The sequence below is a fragment of the Rhodnius prolixus genome, unplaced genomic scaffold, assembly GCF_049639745.1.
Source record: "Rhodnius prolixus isolate KJV_2025 unplaced genomic scaffold, Rpr scaffold_17, whole genome shotgun sequence".
Classification (NCBI taxonomy): domain Eukaryota; kingdom Metazoa; phylum Arthropoda; class Insecta; order Hemiptera; family Reduviidae; genus Rhodnius; species Rhodnius prolixus.
In genome coordinates, this window is record NW_027411626.1 from 599,154 (window position 1) to 617,700 (window position 18,547).

The window sequence follows — 18,547 nt, forward strand, 5'->3', positions numbered from 1 at the left end:
CAGTCCTTAAGGGGAATTTGCTCTATGTTTTAAAGAAAATTTGGGAATTTTATCTTTTATAGGAAAAAAGAAAAAAAATTGTCAAAGTTGGGTGTTTTTCAACGTTACGCTTTTTCGTGCAGTTTCTGACGATCAACCCTTATACAACTGTCCTACCTGGATAGTTTTAATTTTTGTTAAAATAATTACACAATATTTTTGAAGCATTAGTTGCCATATTCTCCTAAGACTCCTCAAAGAATAATTATAAATGCATGATTATCAGGTTGTACGTATATAATAACCTCCACAATAAACTCAATCACTGGATTGATTGGTTATTTTAGGATAGATCATTAGATGATGTGCTCTGACTTTCAAATTCCTGACATTCTCCTAAATTATTGATTAATTTCTAACTGGAATAGTTGCGTCTACAATGTTTCTAGTAGTGACCAGTTCATAGAATACTGTGGTTCAATTCCCACAAGAGGGAGTGATTTATTTGAATCGTAAAACTTACAATACTTAAATTGGTTTCATGGTTGTAAAATCTCAGCTTTATTTCTTTAGAGCAGCCGTAGCATTTTTCACTTTTTACAAACTATTAAAACTAATTGAATCAGAAGAATACTTTCAAAGTGGATATCTTAAAGGTTATTATAGGATTGCCAAAGATTTAGAGACATTAAAATTGAATTTTTTTTTGCAGCAGTTCCCCAAAAAATTAAAACCTGATTGTGACCATTTTTAGGACTTTGGTAGCAATCATGATCTTTACTGATAAATTATTTTTCTAACTTCTCACAAGTTAGAACTAAATTGTATTATATGGATAGTGCTGCTACCTAGTGACACTTTTGTGAAACTATTCAACGTTTTAAAGAACGTTTTTGGATTATATTTTTTTTTTTTTGTCTTTAAAGCGACCTTAGCGCTTTTATCTGTAAAAAAAATAAAAATAAATAAAAAATAAATAAATAAAAATAATAATAAAAAACCGAATTAATTAAAAAAATAATTTTTTAACATCTTTAATACGCAGCATCTTTGATTGCCATTGATTTACTCTACTTAATATTGAGTTTAAGGAAATACTTCTGCAAAAAATTATACTTAAAATTTAATCTACTCAGCAGTAAAATCTGTTTTTTGGTAAATAAAAAAATAAACCACAATTTTAAATTAAAAACTTTAATTATATTCATAGATTAAGTTAACTATTAGATAGATGAGATAGAATTTAGCTATTAAAACAATTTCAAATAATACTGAACCCCCAACGTTAATTTCATATTTACTACTTTAAAGAGTTGAACTAAGAGTTTTATTTAAGTACAAGATTTCATAAAATGGATAGAATTTCTGGATCGAAAACAATAACTATTATTTAAAATAGTTTTTGTACATTATTAAGTTACAACTAGATGATGATACCTGGTTTAGGCTAAGACAGAACAAATTAAGCCAAACTTAAAATAAAAAGTAGATCGAACAATCAACTTTATCTTATCGACAAAATGAGATTTCTTTCGTTTACTAGAGAAATTAGTGGTAGGAGAAGTGCATGTTCTGGGAGTACTCCCAAGTTTCTTCTGGAGATAAGGAGACCTCCTATTAAATACAATGTTTCATCTTTGTCTTGGCCATTTAAATTGTTCAAAATAAAGTTCATAATCTGTTAAAAACACTTGTAAACCTTCCAATGAGGCTCAAAAGTTGAGCTTGCACAAAATATTGTAGATACGCTAAAGTTTCTCTTTTCCATTACCAGGATTCAGTTGAGGTCCACGAAGAGGTTTGCGGTAACAAGTTTTTAGTTGAAGAGGTTTGGTTTCTTGTTTGGGATGCCCAGCTCTTGTGGGTAGAACTCTTGCCTGTATTCGCTTAGTGAAGATTATCCTTTCATCGAATTGGTTCTTGGAGATCCACAAGATACAAGTCCATAGCCAGACTCTCGTTAGTCAAGGTGATTTTCCCTCCGAGATGATTCGAAGGATTGACTGGATCTGAAAACATCTTTTTAGCACCTTAGAAGAAATCGACGAAATGGAGAGAAACCTTTGCAAAAAGGTTAAGTTTCTTTATTAGATCTAAATCTACAGTAGATAATTGGGCGTAAATAAAAAAAATTATGTACTAAATTCATCAATTATAAAAATAATTTAACGAAACTAAACAATAATCGTGGAAGTTTTGACTAGTGAATTTGATTATAATGACAATTCAGTTATATTTCCAAAATTCGGGAAAGGTTAATACATGGAAAAATCAAATTTCAGGTAGTTTTTCTTGTTTCAGTATCACTAATACTGAAATAAGTATTTTCTCTAGCCATTGTTGAGAAAAAGTATCTTTTCCTTAAATAAAAATGTTGATAAAGAATAAAAAAATTATTTGAATAACTTTAAATTAACAGTTTCTGATAGTAATCAATTTGACATAATTTTTAAGCTTTTAAAAGTAAAGTCTATTCCAAACAGACTTTACGTGCTTAACCAAGCTTTCTCTTTAATTTAAAACTTACAACTGCAAGAAAAACAACTTCACAATCAAAAACCAATACTGCTTTAAGATTCCAAAGGAAATTACATCATTCTTCATTTACAATTTTTTTTTTATCTGTTCTATCAAGTTTTTAACTTAAATAAACTATAGATAGGTTTAAGTATTAAGTCCAATCTTTCATGTTCAGGTAATGTACCAAGTTTATAGTTTTCCATCATATCGAGGGAAACGTTAGAATGTCCTGCGTCTTGAAATGCTAAAGTTGCATCCCTACCTGCATTTTCTAACAGCACTTCTGCTCCGCCAGGATGCTGAAAAATTAAAATTTTCAAGTTTTGAATTTTTTATTATTTTTAACAGTGGTCCTTTAGTTAATATGATTTTGGTCCATCCCCAGTATCTCTTTAAGTTATCAGATTACATTCGCTGTAAACATCAAACTTGATTTTACAGATAACTTTTTTTAAGAACATAATACTCGTACAGCTCGTAAAACCTGTACATTACACAGAAAAGTATATAATACTAGTATATTAGTTACTATAATTATACAAATTTTCGCAAGGTTTACCCAAATAGTGGTGCTGATTTGAAATTTGAAGGAACTGTAATTTTAATGCAATTTTAAAAATTGCGGAATCTGTCGGACGTAAAAACCTCAATCGTTGTACTAAATATTTTACGATTTTATTTCAATTTTCCAATTGCATTGTTAAATTGAATGTTCAAAGATTTCAATGTGCAACTAATAGCCTTGAATCCACCGGCTGCAACGTTAACTGCTTTCTTCACGTTATGTCAAAATGACGCTGTTTCGAAAACACTGCTGTATTCGGAAGTGCCTACGTAAAATACACGGAATGCGAGTAGAAAATCATTTGGCCGCCACAAACGATGAGTGCGAGTCGCGACGGACCACCTGGCATATTTAAAGAAACTACGACAGACAGACTGTATACCGGTGCAACCCAATCAAGATGAATACTTCTTTCTTAAAATTAGCCCAGTCCAACGTTTTCCAGCAATAGAGAATTTGGACAAGCGTGTATTGTAATAAAATAATACAATGTTAGAAACAGGCACTACAATATATACACAATAGGACGGCTAGTCTCGAAAATAGAGGTTTAGAAAACAAAGTAAAATACAAAATCATCATTAATTTTGATGGAATTTCCTAATTATAAGTTCAGCAAAAAATACAAAATCTTTCTTAGTTTGACTGGAATTAATTACAGAAATCGCTATGGAATTAGTTATTACGTTCAATTCCAATTACGTAATAGCTGTGACCACATTGAAATTCTCAGATTTCCAACTTTTTTTCTCTCTCTTTCGCAAATTCTGGATCAAGGAAAACGGATATATTTTTTGTTGTTGCTGAAATCTGAGAACATTGTGGTAAACCAATCATGTTTTTCACTCTACACCTGTGTATTCATAATTAACTATGTTTTTTTTCCGACATTAATTTGCAATGAGTTTAAGGAAATATAATCTATTGATAGCAAACTTTTTCAAGTATATATCAAATTGCAATATCAAATTCTGTACAGCATTAAAATGCAAAGTTTCATAGATTAGTAGACATAATTTAGTTAATAAAATTTGTTCTTGTCAAGTTTTCGAAATGGTTTTTTTCAAGGAAATACGAGATTTCAGGTCTCTTAAATAATGAGAAAAACAATGAAACTATTTTCTCCACACTATTTACCCACCTAAATACCTTAAACTTTTATTTAAAACAAACTTACCGTGAAAAATGTAGATTTTTGAGTTTTATAAATATATCTTTCAAAAAGTGATTCCATCCAAATTGATTAAACTTGAAATTCCACTTTTAAAAAAATCAATCGAAAAGTTTTATTTGAATGCTGAAAAATACTATTTCAAAATAGAAATTTCCCGAATATGTTGAATTAATTGTTTTTAACTTCTTGAATCAACAAATAACCTTTAAATAACATTGTTTCACCAAATTCTAGTAGATGAGAAAATTTTTACTGTTGACCATAAAATTTGTGGGATTTTTTATTAAATAAATTTTAATCGATAGTTTCTTATAAAATAAATATTTTAATTTATGATTGGATTAATTATTAACTAGTGGTTGAGATCGTTGAAATTGAGTCTGTCTGTCATTGCATGTTTCTTTGGTGTTCATCGATCTTAAGTGTACTCTTTGATAGTTAATAATCGATATTATGAGGATTTTCAGTTGTAACAGTAACAGATGATTGTTCTGATTAATGGTTATTAATGGGTTATACTTATTTCTAAAAATGCCATCACTCAGCGATTTAGTCTTAACAAGATATCATTGTATTAAATTATAGAGTATATTCATTAAGAATAACAACCTACACCAGGATTTTGGCCAGAATCAGTGTGAGATTGACTGGATTGTTGGAATGTGCAAAACTCAGTTTAAAGGGTGTACTGAATTAGGTATACAAAAAATTTTTTTTGGAGTGTTAAACTATCAGAATTTAATTAACCGCCTCTCCAAATAAAACTCTACCTATTAATATTTCGAAACCGTGAGAAAATGAATAAAAATTACCGTATAAGAATCGAAAATTTGGTTTTGAAAAAGACATGGAGTTTTGAGTTCGTTGTATTGGTACATATTTGTTCATATAAATAATGATAAAATTCAATTAATATGAAAGAAAATTAAAAATTACTTTAAAGTTTTGCTCAAATATACTTTGAAGTGTTACATAATACTAGTAATTGCCTAAGGTTTTTTTCGACGGTCCAAGTAAGTTCGAGCATTAAATACATCTAGAACACCTTCTTTAAAGGAACTTGTTTTGATTCCTGGATACCTGAGTTGTTTTTTTTAAGTTCCTTATAAGTGTTTTCTCATGTTTTTTCCAATCATCTTCTTGTTTAATTTATCTAGCACACTTCCTCTAATGGAACTTTTTTAGAGTCAGCCATCTGAGATATTTTAAACTCCTATACGTAGCGATTCAGCATTCATTTCTACTCAAAGTGGGTCCGAATATAATTCTACGGCTATTTTTATGTCTATTATTTTGTTGTTTTTTTAAAATAATTATTGCATGAGTAAGTATAATTCTGTTATTAAATTCGCAAGCCCTAGTACAAAATACTAAATTCTGTAACTACACTTCTCCGAGGTGTACAACACTAAGTCTATTTTTTCAAAATTTCTTTTTTTAATGTTTCTAATACAAAATTATGTTTTTTTTATTACCCAACCATCTGTTAACGTGCATCTATGTTACTAATTGTCCATCAAAGATTTAGGCAAAATAACTCCCATGGGCTTAACGAAAGTTAGAAAAAACCGCGAAAAAATCTTTCATTTGGTCTCTTGTAAAAAATTAAAAATGTGACTTAGTGATGTTTACCTCCCCGAGGTACTGAATTACACTTGCGTTAAACGTTCAGAACCTATAATCAATTACTAGATTTCATCGATTATGATTTCATTATTTTATAATTTATGGTTTAAGATTTATTAACATTTGATTAACCCTCATAAACACCATGTAACCTCCCTCAACTCAAAAGTCAGCGAGTGTAGTGCAAGATAGTAACTTATGTTAATTTGAAGTAGAAATCTCTACATCACATTCACTCTGAAAATTTCGATACTAATTTCGGGTATTCAATAAACATACGTTCTACGCGTTACACTACATTGTAGATATCACAGTTATGGGGTAAAATGTGAAAACTTCATCGTAAGAGAGTTAATATTCTTGTTGAAAGAATTATTTTAGATGTTTTCGAAGATCATCTGTAATAAGTATGAAAATTACTTTTAGGAATTACACTGTAAGTAATCTATAGATATTACTAATTCATTCTTATTAGTTGTTAGAATATATTGAATATTCGTCGGGTAAAACTTTGTACTAAAAAATAAACTTATACAGACTAAGTCTGATCATCTTAGTTTAACCCAAGATTCCCCTATAACAACTTTTGTTGTAAACGAAGGAAAAGCAACATTTCCATAATTCAAATTTCCAAATTTTTTAAATCCCTAAAACAAACTTCTAGTTCTCCAAGTTAGTCTAATTCTGTTTAATGTGTTATTTCGAAGATTGAAAGTAATTACATAGCTTTTTTGTTTTGCTTTTTCTTTTTTTTTCAAAGTTGGACTTGGAATTCACAGTGTTAAATTAAAAAAAAGAAGCCTTGATTGTAAAAACCTGTACGAGTAATTATTAAAAATGAGTTTGTACTTCACGTATGCGAGCTTTTAGTCAGTATTAAGGAAATCACAACATCCATTTTGCCTTATTTTAAAAACAAAGAATTTCTTTTTCACTGAGCAAGAAGCTCATTTATCGTGATCCATTATTTCTCCGATGAAACCATAATATTGGTTGGTGTTAAATTGGAAACAATTATCTTGAAGTAACATTTTGAAGTTTAACATCAAATATTTCGAACACGCATTGTTATGCATCAACAATGGCTCAGAGAAAAAAAACCCCATACTCTTTATCAAGATGGATGCAACTTACCGACATCATGAACGGTGTAAGATTGTAGACTTCATTGAAAAGTACCACCCAGCAATCTTCAAAAGAATCATGCAGTGATACTTCACTCAAGGATATGATACGTGATTCTTTGGATTTTGTTGGCTCAGTTTTCAGCTCACTCCTTTTTGGGCTCCTTTGGAAACTCGAAGACATGGGAATACATCCAATATATCTGTGAAGTTTATGGATGAAAGTTGGGATTTGCCTGGAAAAAAATAAGAAAAGGTAAGACTATTTTTAACAATTAGATTTTTTTTTTAAAATGCTGGATAGTACCTAAAGTGAAATTCTCCTTCCAAAGAACTAGCTAACAGCACACTGTCCCCGGTGATATTGCGTGTATTCTGGAGGCCAGCTATGCACGGAAAATGGTAAGCGTCGGATGCCAATGAGCTTTAGAATTAATGCGCCTTAAAATTATTCAATAAAAACTAAAAAAATCTCGAGACAGATTATTCTAAAAGGCGCCAGTTAATTACAGCATCAATGTGAAAGAAAAAAAAATGGGGGATTCTGTTTATGAGTTGTGAACAGATTGTCACAAAGATAGATAGATACATTGGACATAAGCGTAGTTCGATAAGAAGGAAGTAAAAATAATTTTGACCAAATCTGATTGGGGAGGGAGTTCCCAGGACAAATGAGATCAACTAGAACAACCCACTTTTTCCTTATCCTAATTGTATCCCAATGTAGCGCTGATTTTATCCCTTCTAGCACGCATTGCTGGCCGGTAGCCTGACTTACTTCCATCATCATAGTGTAGAGATTTCGACTTCACTTATGTTACCGTCTCACCCTACACTTGCTGTCTCAGTCAATTGAGATTGATTCTCTCAGATGAGATATTTAATAATTTTTGGCAAGAAAAATTAAGCTGGAGGGGGAAGATCTGGGGCTTAGATTTTCTCTTCGTTCTCAAATCGTGCGCAGGCCCCCCCTCAAACATATAATTCACGCTGCCAGTAATTTTTCCCAACAAATGCTCCTCACAGCTAAAATACTGTAATGTTCAGGAAAATACCAATTTTTTTTTTTTCGCGACTTCAGAAAAATGGTAGAGAAAAAACAAAACTGTTGTGAACACCCGCATGACTTTCACTTACAAAACCATTTTTAAGTTTTTAATTTACACATTTTTGTTAACTTTAATTTATTTTTTGGTCAATTCTATCCACTGCCATTGCACCAACACTATTCGTAATAATATGAGAGATAGAATCGTACATTTCACTGAAATGGTACATTTGAGGAAATTTCACCTGCTTGCTCCCCCCCATCACCACAGAAGTATCATAAAACTAATTTCCCATTTTATGAAGAAAACTAAAAAAACAAAACATAAAAAGTGGAAAATGCATCCAGTTAAGTTTTACTTTCAGTTGTGGCATTTTCATAGTTTTCTTGAACTTAATAGTTCACGTACATTTTCTAATTATTATTATTTTTTTTCCAGATTCAAGGAAAACTCATAACTAAAAGCTCTGTTTACGATCAAAATAAATTTTCTTGGCAAAAAATGAAGAAAAATTATTATAGATGGATAAAAGTATGGAAAAAAAATCATTATTCTAATAATATCTTCAATAATTTATTAAATTATATTTTGTTCATAACAATTTTTTTTTTTTACTTTTAAATGACAGATGACGTTTTTCCATTAATAATCTGATTTTTCTTTTTCCCATTGCTCCAGCATCTTTTTCCGGAAAACTCCAGAAAAATACTAATTTCTATTTTTTTTTGTTAATACTTTTTCTGTTATTTATATCTATCTTAAGGTGACTTTAATTTTCTACTTTTCTCTTAAAGAGTAGTTTTCTTATTGTGCAGTTTTTCCGCTTTTCATTTTTTTCTTTAGTGGAAAAATGCTTTTGAAGTTCAAAAAGGGTAGATTTTATATATGTACGTGTAGTTATTATGTATTGGAGTTTGTGAATGGTTAGGAATAACTCAGAAATAGAAAATTTAAATTTTTAGCATAGCATTCAAATTTGTTATTTCTCCTAAGTGTTTCGGAAGTAAGCGACAATAAACCGGAAATAACAGATTACTAAATCGATTATATTTTCTTTAAACTTTGTATTTTTACTGAGTTATTACTCAGTAGATAATCAGGAACCAGGAAAATTCAATTTAAAGGCACTTCTGAAGAGAGGGTAGTGGTTGTATATGCCTCTAATGTTGCATTTCAGTGTAATGTATGGAGTTACCACTTATTGTATATTATTAAGGATTACAATAAATAACATAATTACATAATTTTGAAAATGAAAGTGGCACATGAAATGTACTTTTGCAATTTTGTAGAGGTTTTGTTGAAAATAGTGCCCATAAATGTGAACGGAAGTAACAACTATTTATTACGATTTAGTAAGTGTCAAGGAAGTTCCGGAAGTACGTAAGCTCCGGTAAGAGGAAGGCGTGTGAATTCACATCCCCCCAGACTTTTTTTTTTTGTTTTCAAATTTCAATATTATTACTATGAAAAAATACATAGAGGTTACCTGCTTACTTGGTCAGACGAACTAGTTACAGATGAGAGCTCTCTGGATAGATCTGGCTTTCACGTACTAATGTTTAGTGCCTTTGTTCGCTGCTCAAACACTACTGGAATGATCTGACCGTAAGTTGGAGCGTCAAAGTGATTACTGCGTGTACCCCCACTCTAAGTGTCATTCACCAGCCGTTCTGCCCCTCCTTTAGGCTGATTTCTGAAACCGATTAGGGTGATAATAGTTACATTAGTTTAGAAAATAATTAATATTTTTAAACTAATCAACAATTCAATGTCATGGTCGAATATTTTATTAATCAATATTGGCCCTTTTGCTTAGAATTGATTACACTAATTACGATTTCCTCCTCGTAGAAGGAAGTACTAGGATCTGATTTTCGGAAGTATGAATTTTCTGGGGAAATCAGATACGTTTGTGGTCCATAGAACAGGAAGTAAAAAATATTTGTTAACGTATTTCCTATCTATTACTGTGAGGGATACATCGAGGGCAAGGTGAAAAGTTCTCGGCCCGGCTGTGAAAGGCTGTGCGTTTTATTTCCAATAAATGCATTTATTTTTCTACAACTTCCGTTTTATAGTTCAATGCACTTTCTCCATAGTTTTCCTATGAATCAAGTCCCGTGGCCTGAAGCGCAATTTCAGCAAGATGAACTGCTGCTTTTGCCTTTGAATCTGAATTTTTTTTCTCAACCACTTGTCGTATTGTAATTGTTTATTTTGTATCTCTAACTCAGTTTTGCACTTTCAACCATCATCAGAGGTATGTATATGTTATATATATATATAGACATGCGGACATTCAGTAAGCGCAGTAAACATAGTTGAAGATGAATTCTCTACACTAAACTGATTAATCAGTTTCTGATGGTGGAAGGAAGTCCGAAAAAGAATTAGCGATACAATGAACCAATAAACTTGCGTGCTACGATGAATAAAATAAACCTGTAGAGACCTGTAGATCCAGTAGAGACCTGTTTATTTATTTATTTTAAACTAATGAATTCCAAAAAGAGAAATAAAATTGTTGCCCATGACTACCCATATTATTAAAGTAAAACACAATTCATGATCACATACAAAAATGTTCAGATTGGTTAATAAAAATATTGTTAAAAAAAAATAAATTATAAACAATGTAATCTTAAATTTTTTTTAAAAAACTTAAATTTAATCTTTTCTGATAAATAATATTCTAATACAGCCCCGAAGATGACCTAGTCTCTAGGTCGAAAGTTTGGCAATTAATCGAATAAAAGTAAGACTGTAATCGATTGTAATTTCTATTCCTTTTAGCAAAGATTATCTTTCGAACAATTGAGAGATACTTAAGGGCATATTGTTAAAATAATTTTGATAAAAAATCAGTTAAAATCGGAAGTTCAATTTTTGTACTGGAAGGGTTTTTTTATTTTACCATAATGGCTGAAACAGCTTGCATTAAACCGGATATGCTGATTTTACAATCCAGTCAGTTTGGCAATATATATTACTTTTTTTTTTTTCCAGAAAAATTGGTCCAAAGTGTTTTCTGGTGGCGTATAGAGGTTACCTTTAAAACGCAAACCATGGTTTATGGATTGACGATGACACTAATTGTTTGGATGGAAAGTTTTGCAGGTTAGAACATGTAACTTTTTTTTTTTTTTTTTTATAGCTTTTGAATGTCGTGTTGTTGTTGGTAGATATGGCCAGTTTTTGCTTCTTATATTATATGGATATTTTCTAATTTTTTTTTTCAGAAAACTATCGCGATATGTGGAGGAAGTGTGTTGGATGATTTTGTATTCATTATGGATTCAAAAGTACGGATAAACGCGCTGCTGTGACGGTTAGAAAAATTAATGCTGATTGTTGCAACAATAGATTTAAAGAACTACAATTAGCGCCCCTATTGGTGGAGGACAGTAACATGGTACACAAACTTTTCTGACCTAGTAAGAGAATTGGTGAAACAAAAAAAAAACCTAGAAACTTAAGGTAAATTCGATTTAAAGTCACAGAAATTGAAGACTAAAACTCTCATGTTTTACGAAGCCATAGAATGTGCCTTGTCATAAACTATAATGACCTTACATAACGTCTGAGTAGCATTACATAATAATTAGAGATTTTGATGTAGGTTTATTTTTTTAAAATTACTGAGAAAAGTAAACTTTTCAATCAACTAACATTTTTTAATAGTTTGTAAGTTTGTAAGCCTGTAAAGGTAGTATGGCTGCGCTGAGTTCGTCTAGTCATTGACTTACGCCTTTTATGGCTTCTGAAATCTGGTTACAAAGAGGACTGTTTTGGGGTTACCGCCAGAAATAGGGCAAAAGTCGCCCCTGCATTCCCTCAAAAAACTGGTGCGAACCCAAGTGAGGACTTGATTTATTTATACTGTAAAGATAATTGACTTTAATAATTTGTTAATGTTATAAATATTTTTTTAAAAACTTAGTGTTGGGAAAACTACAATACTGATGAAGAGGATATCTTTCCAATATAATGTGTAAATGCCAATCATATTCAGAAATTTGAAAAATTGTGTTCTAACCCACTAAACCAACAATACATCTTAGCATTGCGGGTCTAGCCTATAAACGCCTAACATACTTTACTGTAAAGTTCTCATATTAACCATTAAATAAAATCCAAGGCTTAGACCGGGGGGAATCCAACCCACTAAACCAACAATACATCTTAGCATTGCGGGTCTAGCCTATAAACGCCTAACATACTGTACTGTAAAGTTCTCATATTAACCATTAAATAAAATCCAAGGCTTAGACCGGGGGGAATCCAACCCACTAAACCAACAATACATCTTAGCATTGCGGGTCTAGCCTATAAACGCCTAACATACTTTACTGTAAAGTTCTCATATTAACCATTAAATAAAATCCAAGGCTTAGACCGGGGGGAATCCAACCCACTAAACCAACAATACATCTTAGCATTGCGGGTCTAGCCTATAACCGCCTTACATACTTTACTATAAATTTCTCATATTAACCATTAAATAAAATTCAAGGCCTAGACCGGGGAATCGAACCCACTAAACCAACAATACATCTTAGCATTGCGGGTCTAGCCTATAACCGCCTTACATACTTTACTATAAATTTCTCATATTAACCATTAAATAAAATCCAAGGCCTAGACCGGGGAATCGAATCCACTAAACCAACAATACATCTTAGCATTGCGGGTCTAGCCTATAACCGCCTAACATACTTTACTGTAAAGTTCTCATATTAACCATTAAATAAAATCCAAGGCTTAGACCGGGGGGAATCGAACCGACTAAACCAACAATACATCTTAGCATTGCGGGTCTAGCCTATAACCGCCTAACATACTTTACTGTAAAGTTCTCATATTAACCATTAAATAAAATCCAAAGCTTAGACCGGGGGGAATCGAACCGACTAAACCAACAATACATCTTAGCATTGCGGGTCTAGCCTATAACCGCCTAACATACTTTACTGTAAAGTTCTCATATTAACCATTAAATAAAATCCAAGGCTTAGACCGGGGGGAATCGAACCGACTAAACCAACAATACATCTTAGCATTGCGGGTCTAGCCTATAACCGCCTAACATACTTTACTGTAAAGTTCTCATATTAACCATTAAATAAAATCCAAGGCTTAGACCGGGGGGAATCGAACCGACTAAACCAACAATACATCTTAGCATTGCGGGTCTAGCCTATAACCGCCTAACATACTTTACTGTAAAGTTCTCATATTAACCATTAAATAAAATCCAAGGCCTAGACCCCGGGAATCGAACCCACTAAACCAACAATACATCTTAGCATTGCGGGTCTAGCCTATAACCGCCTAACATACTTTACTATAAATTTCTCATATTAACCATTAAATAAAATCCAAGGCCTAGACCGGGGAATCGAATCCACTAAACCAACAATACATCTTAGCATTGCGGGTCTAGCCTATAACCGCCTAACATACTTTACTTCAAAGTCCTCATATTAACCATTAAATAAAAATCCAAGGCTTAGACCGGGGGGAATCCAACCCACTAAACCAACAATACATCTTAGCATTGCGGGTCTAGCCTCTAACCGCTCGACTACCACTCCAATTGCTTCTCCTATGAAATAGATTCTTTTTGTGGGAATACTAGAAACTCCAGTAAAACTCCTAACTGATTGTGGCCTCTTTATCCAAGGAGATTCAAGACCATCTTTGGTACCAAACTATCTGAAATGCTGTATTCTAGAAAAAGTTATTTTTATGGCAGTTTATAAGGGATGGGATAATGTGGTAAGAATATCTCTGAAGTGCTATTGGAGTGTGATCTATGGTTTTACGTAATGTTTAAAGGTTAGGTTAGGTTAGAATTTTTTGTTTTTCTAAATCTCGGGAGTTTGCACCAAATGTATCTTGAGATTGTCATTAAGAGTGTACATTGCATTACTGTTCACTATTTCTTTATTTAAAAATAATAGCTACAAATATTTTATTATCACTTGATTGCATAATTTTTATTGGTTATCATAACATTTTGCTTTCTACGTAATCTGAACTGTTCTTCTCTAATTTTGGATTTTATCTTTGGTGAAAAGGTTAAAACAATTGTTTTTCTCTTCTTTTTTCCTCCCTCACCCTTCACCCATTATAATGACTCTATTATCTACTCTTGTTTTTGTAATTGTACTATTTGGTGAGCGTGAGTTTTTGGCTATTAAATTTAATTAGGGATTACAAATAATTTTTCATTAATTTTCCAGGAGTTAAAGTGTTCATGCGTACGGTGAATTGGTCAGTTTATTTAATGTGAATGTTTGTGACATTTATCGATCGATTAATTTCAACTTCAACCCGTTAAAAAAAATAAAAATAAAAAATAAAGACAAAAATAAGGTTATCTATTGCAACCTTTTATTTGTAATATACGATATATCGTATCCAAATTTTTAATTTCGCACAATTTTTTTTTCTTCAGTATCTTTGATTTTATCTGTCGTAGTACGCATGATCATTGTATCTCTAACTCGTTTCGTACTTTATTCCATTATCAGTGGTTCATTATTCAGTTTTATTGGTGTAGAGATTTCTACTTCACTTTTTTTTGTTTTTGTCTCGCACTACAAATTGCTGTTGTTCATAGACTACAGCACATTCTTGCTTCAGGTGATAAATATAAATTTACTTACCCAGCTTTTCTATAGGGAAAGTTCTAGAAAGAGGAGAAGTGCAAATCGGACAGAGTTATGTGATAACCATTCTCTGGTGCATGTTTACGACGCTACATCCCTAGCACTTTTCGAAGTTTAGGGAATCATCAGATCAACCGGCGGGGGGTGGCAGAACTAGGGATTGAATGGATAACTAAAAATCCATTAAGTAGTCAGGGAAAGGTTTTTGGTCGTTTGTGCCTTATGAATCCTCCATAGCCACAACACATTATCTCCAGATTTCCCAAAGATGGCTCCCTAATAATAACTATCAATAAGTTCGTAAAATTATTTAAAAAAAAAAAAAAAAAAAATGTATACGAGGTCTGTAAATTAAGTAATGAGGCTGATATTTTTTAATCAAAAAGAATTACAATTCTATATCATCACCTTCAAAATAACTTCCTTCTGAAGCCACAGAGCGCTGGAGACTTTTCTTCCACTCCTCATAGCAGTGCTCGAACTCCCTATACTGGAATAGCCTTCAGCTGGTTGCCGGTTACAGCCGTTTGAATGTTTTCGACTGCATCCCAAAATGAGTTCCCTTGAGGTGATTTTACCAACTTCGTGTCATTACTGGTGACGAGTCTTGGGTTGTTTGTGTACGACCCAGAAACCAAGCGCCAGAGCATGGAGTGGTACACTTCAACCTCTCCAAAGCCCATAAAAAGCAAGGACGACGAAGTCGAAGATCAAATGCATGCTGATTTGTTTTTTTTTTTTTTTCGATATCCACGGGGAATCGTCCACAAAGAGTTTCTACCTCAAGGTCAAACGGTCAATCCAACACTTTTACCGAAAGAGGTTCTTGAAAAACTTCGAAAAACTTTCGTGTGAGACCAAACATCCAGGACAAGTGGGTGTCGCATCACGATAATGCTTCTTGTCACACAGCAATTTCAATAAACCAGAGTTTTTGGCCAGTAAAAACCATTCCTGTGGCTCCTCAGCCTCCTTATTCGCCTGACTTGAGTCCTTGTGACTTGTTTCTCTTCCCGAAATTGGAAAAATCACCTCAAGGGAACTCATTTTCTGGGACAGTCGAAAACATTCAAACGGCTGCAACCGGCAACCAGCTGAAGGCTATTCCAGTATAGGGAGTTCGAGCACTGCTATGAGGAGTGGAAGAAACGTCTCCAGCGCTGTTTGACTTCAGAAGGAAGTTATTTTGAAGGCGACAATATGAGAATTGTAATTCTTTTTTAATAAAAAAAAATTAATAAAATCAGTCTCATTACTTAATTTACAGACCTCGTATCAAAACCAAAATCGGAGGACATTGAAAATTTATAATTTAGATTAGGTCCTACCAGTGCTGCCAACTGTAAAGTAGGAATCTAAATCCCCGAAACGGAAGTACCACTGTACTGAATAGATTTGTGACTATTTTTGAGATTCCCCCCCCAAAGCTCCTCAACGATTTCATGAAACGTTTTGTACTTAAATGAACATTCACAGATTTCTATTACCTTTAACTTTGCAGAATGTTCGTATCATCGTTTATTGGTGTTGAATTCATTAATCCAAAAAGAAGGACAGATTAATGTCAATTGCTGTTATAATTTTTTTTTAAATATTTGTATTAATCCCAAGCATTCCTAGCTTGATGCTACTAGATCATGTTCAAGGATGTGGAAATACGAAAGTATGGCCAAAAAAAAATAATAATCACTAAAATATCCCAGAGAATTGTTACCATATTTCCGGTTACGAGTTGAAATTAAATAAAAAGTAAGAATTCCAAGTTAAAGAAAAAAAGTAATCATAATAATTACCAAAAAACTGTGTTAGACTTTAACGCAGAAAGGAATATTTTTTTACAAAATAAAGAAAAACAAGATATTCACATGCAATAAATGAAATTGTTACGCGAGGTGAATTAAAACATTTGTAGTTAACAAACAGTTCTTCCAGTAAACAGCAATCCTGTTTAATTCCAGTTAATTCTCTGATGTCACTCACATGACTGTGGAAAAAAATAATAAAAATAAAAAATAATAATAAAAGTTACATCATTTCAGTTTGCGTCAATATCTTCAATTAATGAAATGGCGGTTTATCAAAATAATTTTATTAATAATTAAAAATTTTAAATAAAAGTTACGACAATAAACTTAATTTGCAAAGAAGATTTTATATCGTCAAAAATCAGTTAACATCGTTCACTGCTTTGTACAGCAGAAATGGCTAAACCAAATAATGATCTTGCAAGAGAGTTTCGAAATTCATTATAAGCCTGCTAATAACATTATATCTATTCGATTGGAACGGAATACCAAAAAAAAAAAAAGTTTCGCAGTGAAAATTCAAAACTGAATTAATTATTATACATAAATGTAAACATAGATTATATAATAATGACAATTATGAGATGGTTGATTGAATAATATATAATTAATTCAATTAGTGAGATATTTATATCACAACTCTTTCACTGATCTCTGGAAAGTCATCGAAGAAAAAAAAAACTACTTGTAGGTATAAATTGGATGCAAATACGCTCAGAATATGTTTGCCAGATTTCTTAAATTTAAAAATTATTCACAAATTCAGAGATAAACTAGTACTATAATTGTACATAGTTTCGCGGAGATAACACCAATAAGATAGGAGTTATAGAAATTCGAAATTTGAAGCAAATGTAAAACTCCCAAAATTTATCAGCTTATATCTTCTTCAACAATACCGATAGAAAGCTGCAACATTGCAACAATTGTAGAGGTAAACGAGTGCTATAATTGTACATAGTTTCGCAGAGATAACACCAATAGAATAGGAGTTACAGCAATTAGAAATTTGGAGCAAATGTAAAACTCGAAAACTTTATCAGCCTATATCTTCTTCAAAAATACCGATAGAAAACTGCAACATTGCAGAATTTTAAAAGTAAACGAGTACTATAATTGTAGATGGTTTCGCAGAGATAACACCAATAGAATAGGAGTTACAGCAATTCAAAATTTGAAGCAAATGTAAAACTCAGAAACTTTATCAGGTTATATCTTCTTCAAAAATACCGATAGAAAGCTGCAATTGAGCACAATTGTAGAGGTAAACGAGTACTATAATTGTACGCAGTTGCGCGGAGATAACACCAATAGAACAGGAGTTATAGAAATTTGAAACAAATGTAAAACTCCCAAAAATTATTACCTTTTATCTTCTTCAATAATACCGGTAGAATGCTTCAACTTTGCACAATTGTAGAGGTAAACAAAAACTATAATTGTACACAGTTTCGTGGAGATAACACCAATAGAATAGGAGTTACAGCAATTCAAAATTTGAAGCAAATGTAAAACTCTCAAAATTTATTAGCTTATATCGTCTTCAAAAATACCGATAGAGAGCTGCAATTGAGCACAATAGTAGAAGTAAATGTGTACAATAATTGTACGCAGGTTCCCGGAGATGACACCAATAGAACAAGAGTTATAGAAATGTGAAAGAAATGTAAAACTTCCAAAATTTATCAGCTTATATCTTCTTTATTAATACCGATAGAAGGTAGCAACTTTGCAGAATTGTAGAGGTAAACGAGTACTATAATTGTACGCAGTTTCGCAGAGATAACACCAATAGAGTAGGATTTAAAGCAATTTGAAATTTGAAGCAAATGTAAAGCTACCAAACTTTATTAGCTTATATCTTTTTCAAAAATACCGATAGAAAGGTGCAAATGAGCACAATTGTAGTGGTACACGAGTATTATAATTGTACGCAGTTTCGCAGAGATAACACCAATAGAATAGGAGTAATAGCAATTCGAAATTTGAAGGAAATGTAAAACTCCCAAAATTTATCAGCTTATATCT

At 32.0% G+C, this 18,547-nt stretch overlaps 1 protein-coding gene and 1 long non-coding RNA gene across 2 annotated transcripts; one reads left to right on the forward strand and one right to left on the reverse strand.

The window, feature by feature from the left end:
• Window positions 1-1,157: 1,157 nt before the first annotated feature.
• Window positions 1,158-7,172, reverse strand: LOC141459687 (cytochrome b5-like). The gene is made up of 2 exons (XM_074139041.1): window positions 6,999-7,172; window positions 1,158-2,798 (listed from the first exon to the last, which is right to left on the reverse strand). Exons 1-2 carry the CDS (start codon window positions 7,170-7,172, stop codon window positions 2,610-2,612), a joined length of 363 nt encoding a protein of 120 aa, XP_073995142.1. The 3' UTR covers window positions 1,158-2,609.
• LOC141459690 (uncharacterized) lies at window positions 7,106-16,989 on the forward strand. Its single transcript, XR_012461585.1, has 5 exons — window positions 7,106-7,244; window positions 8,476-8,568; window positions 11,047-11,157; window positions 11,280-11,517; window positions 16,216-16,989. It is a non-coding gene; the product is annotated as an uncharacterized lncRNA (long non-coding RNA).
• The last annotated feature ends 1,558 nt before the right edge of the window (window positions 16,990-18,547 follow it).

What these genes read in the sequence shown, in the direction of transcription:
- LOC141459687 (XM_074139041.1), bottom strand. Translation starts at nt 7,172, where the DNA reads ATGTCTTCGAGTTTCCAAAGGAGCCCAAAAAGGAGTGAGCTGAAAACT. An exon ending in TTACACCGTTCATGATGTCG is followed by an intron (nt 2,799 to 6,998) that starts GTAAGTTGCATC and finishes TTAATTTTTCAG; the next exon opens with CATCCTGGCGGAGCAGAAGT.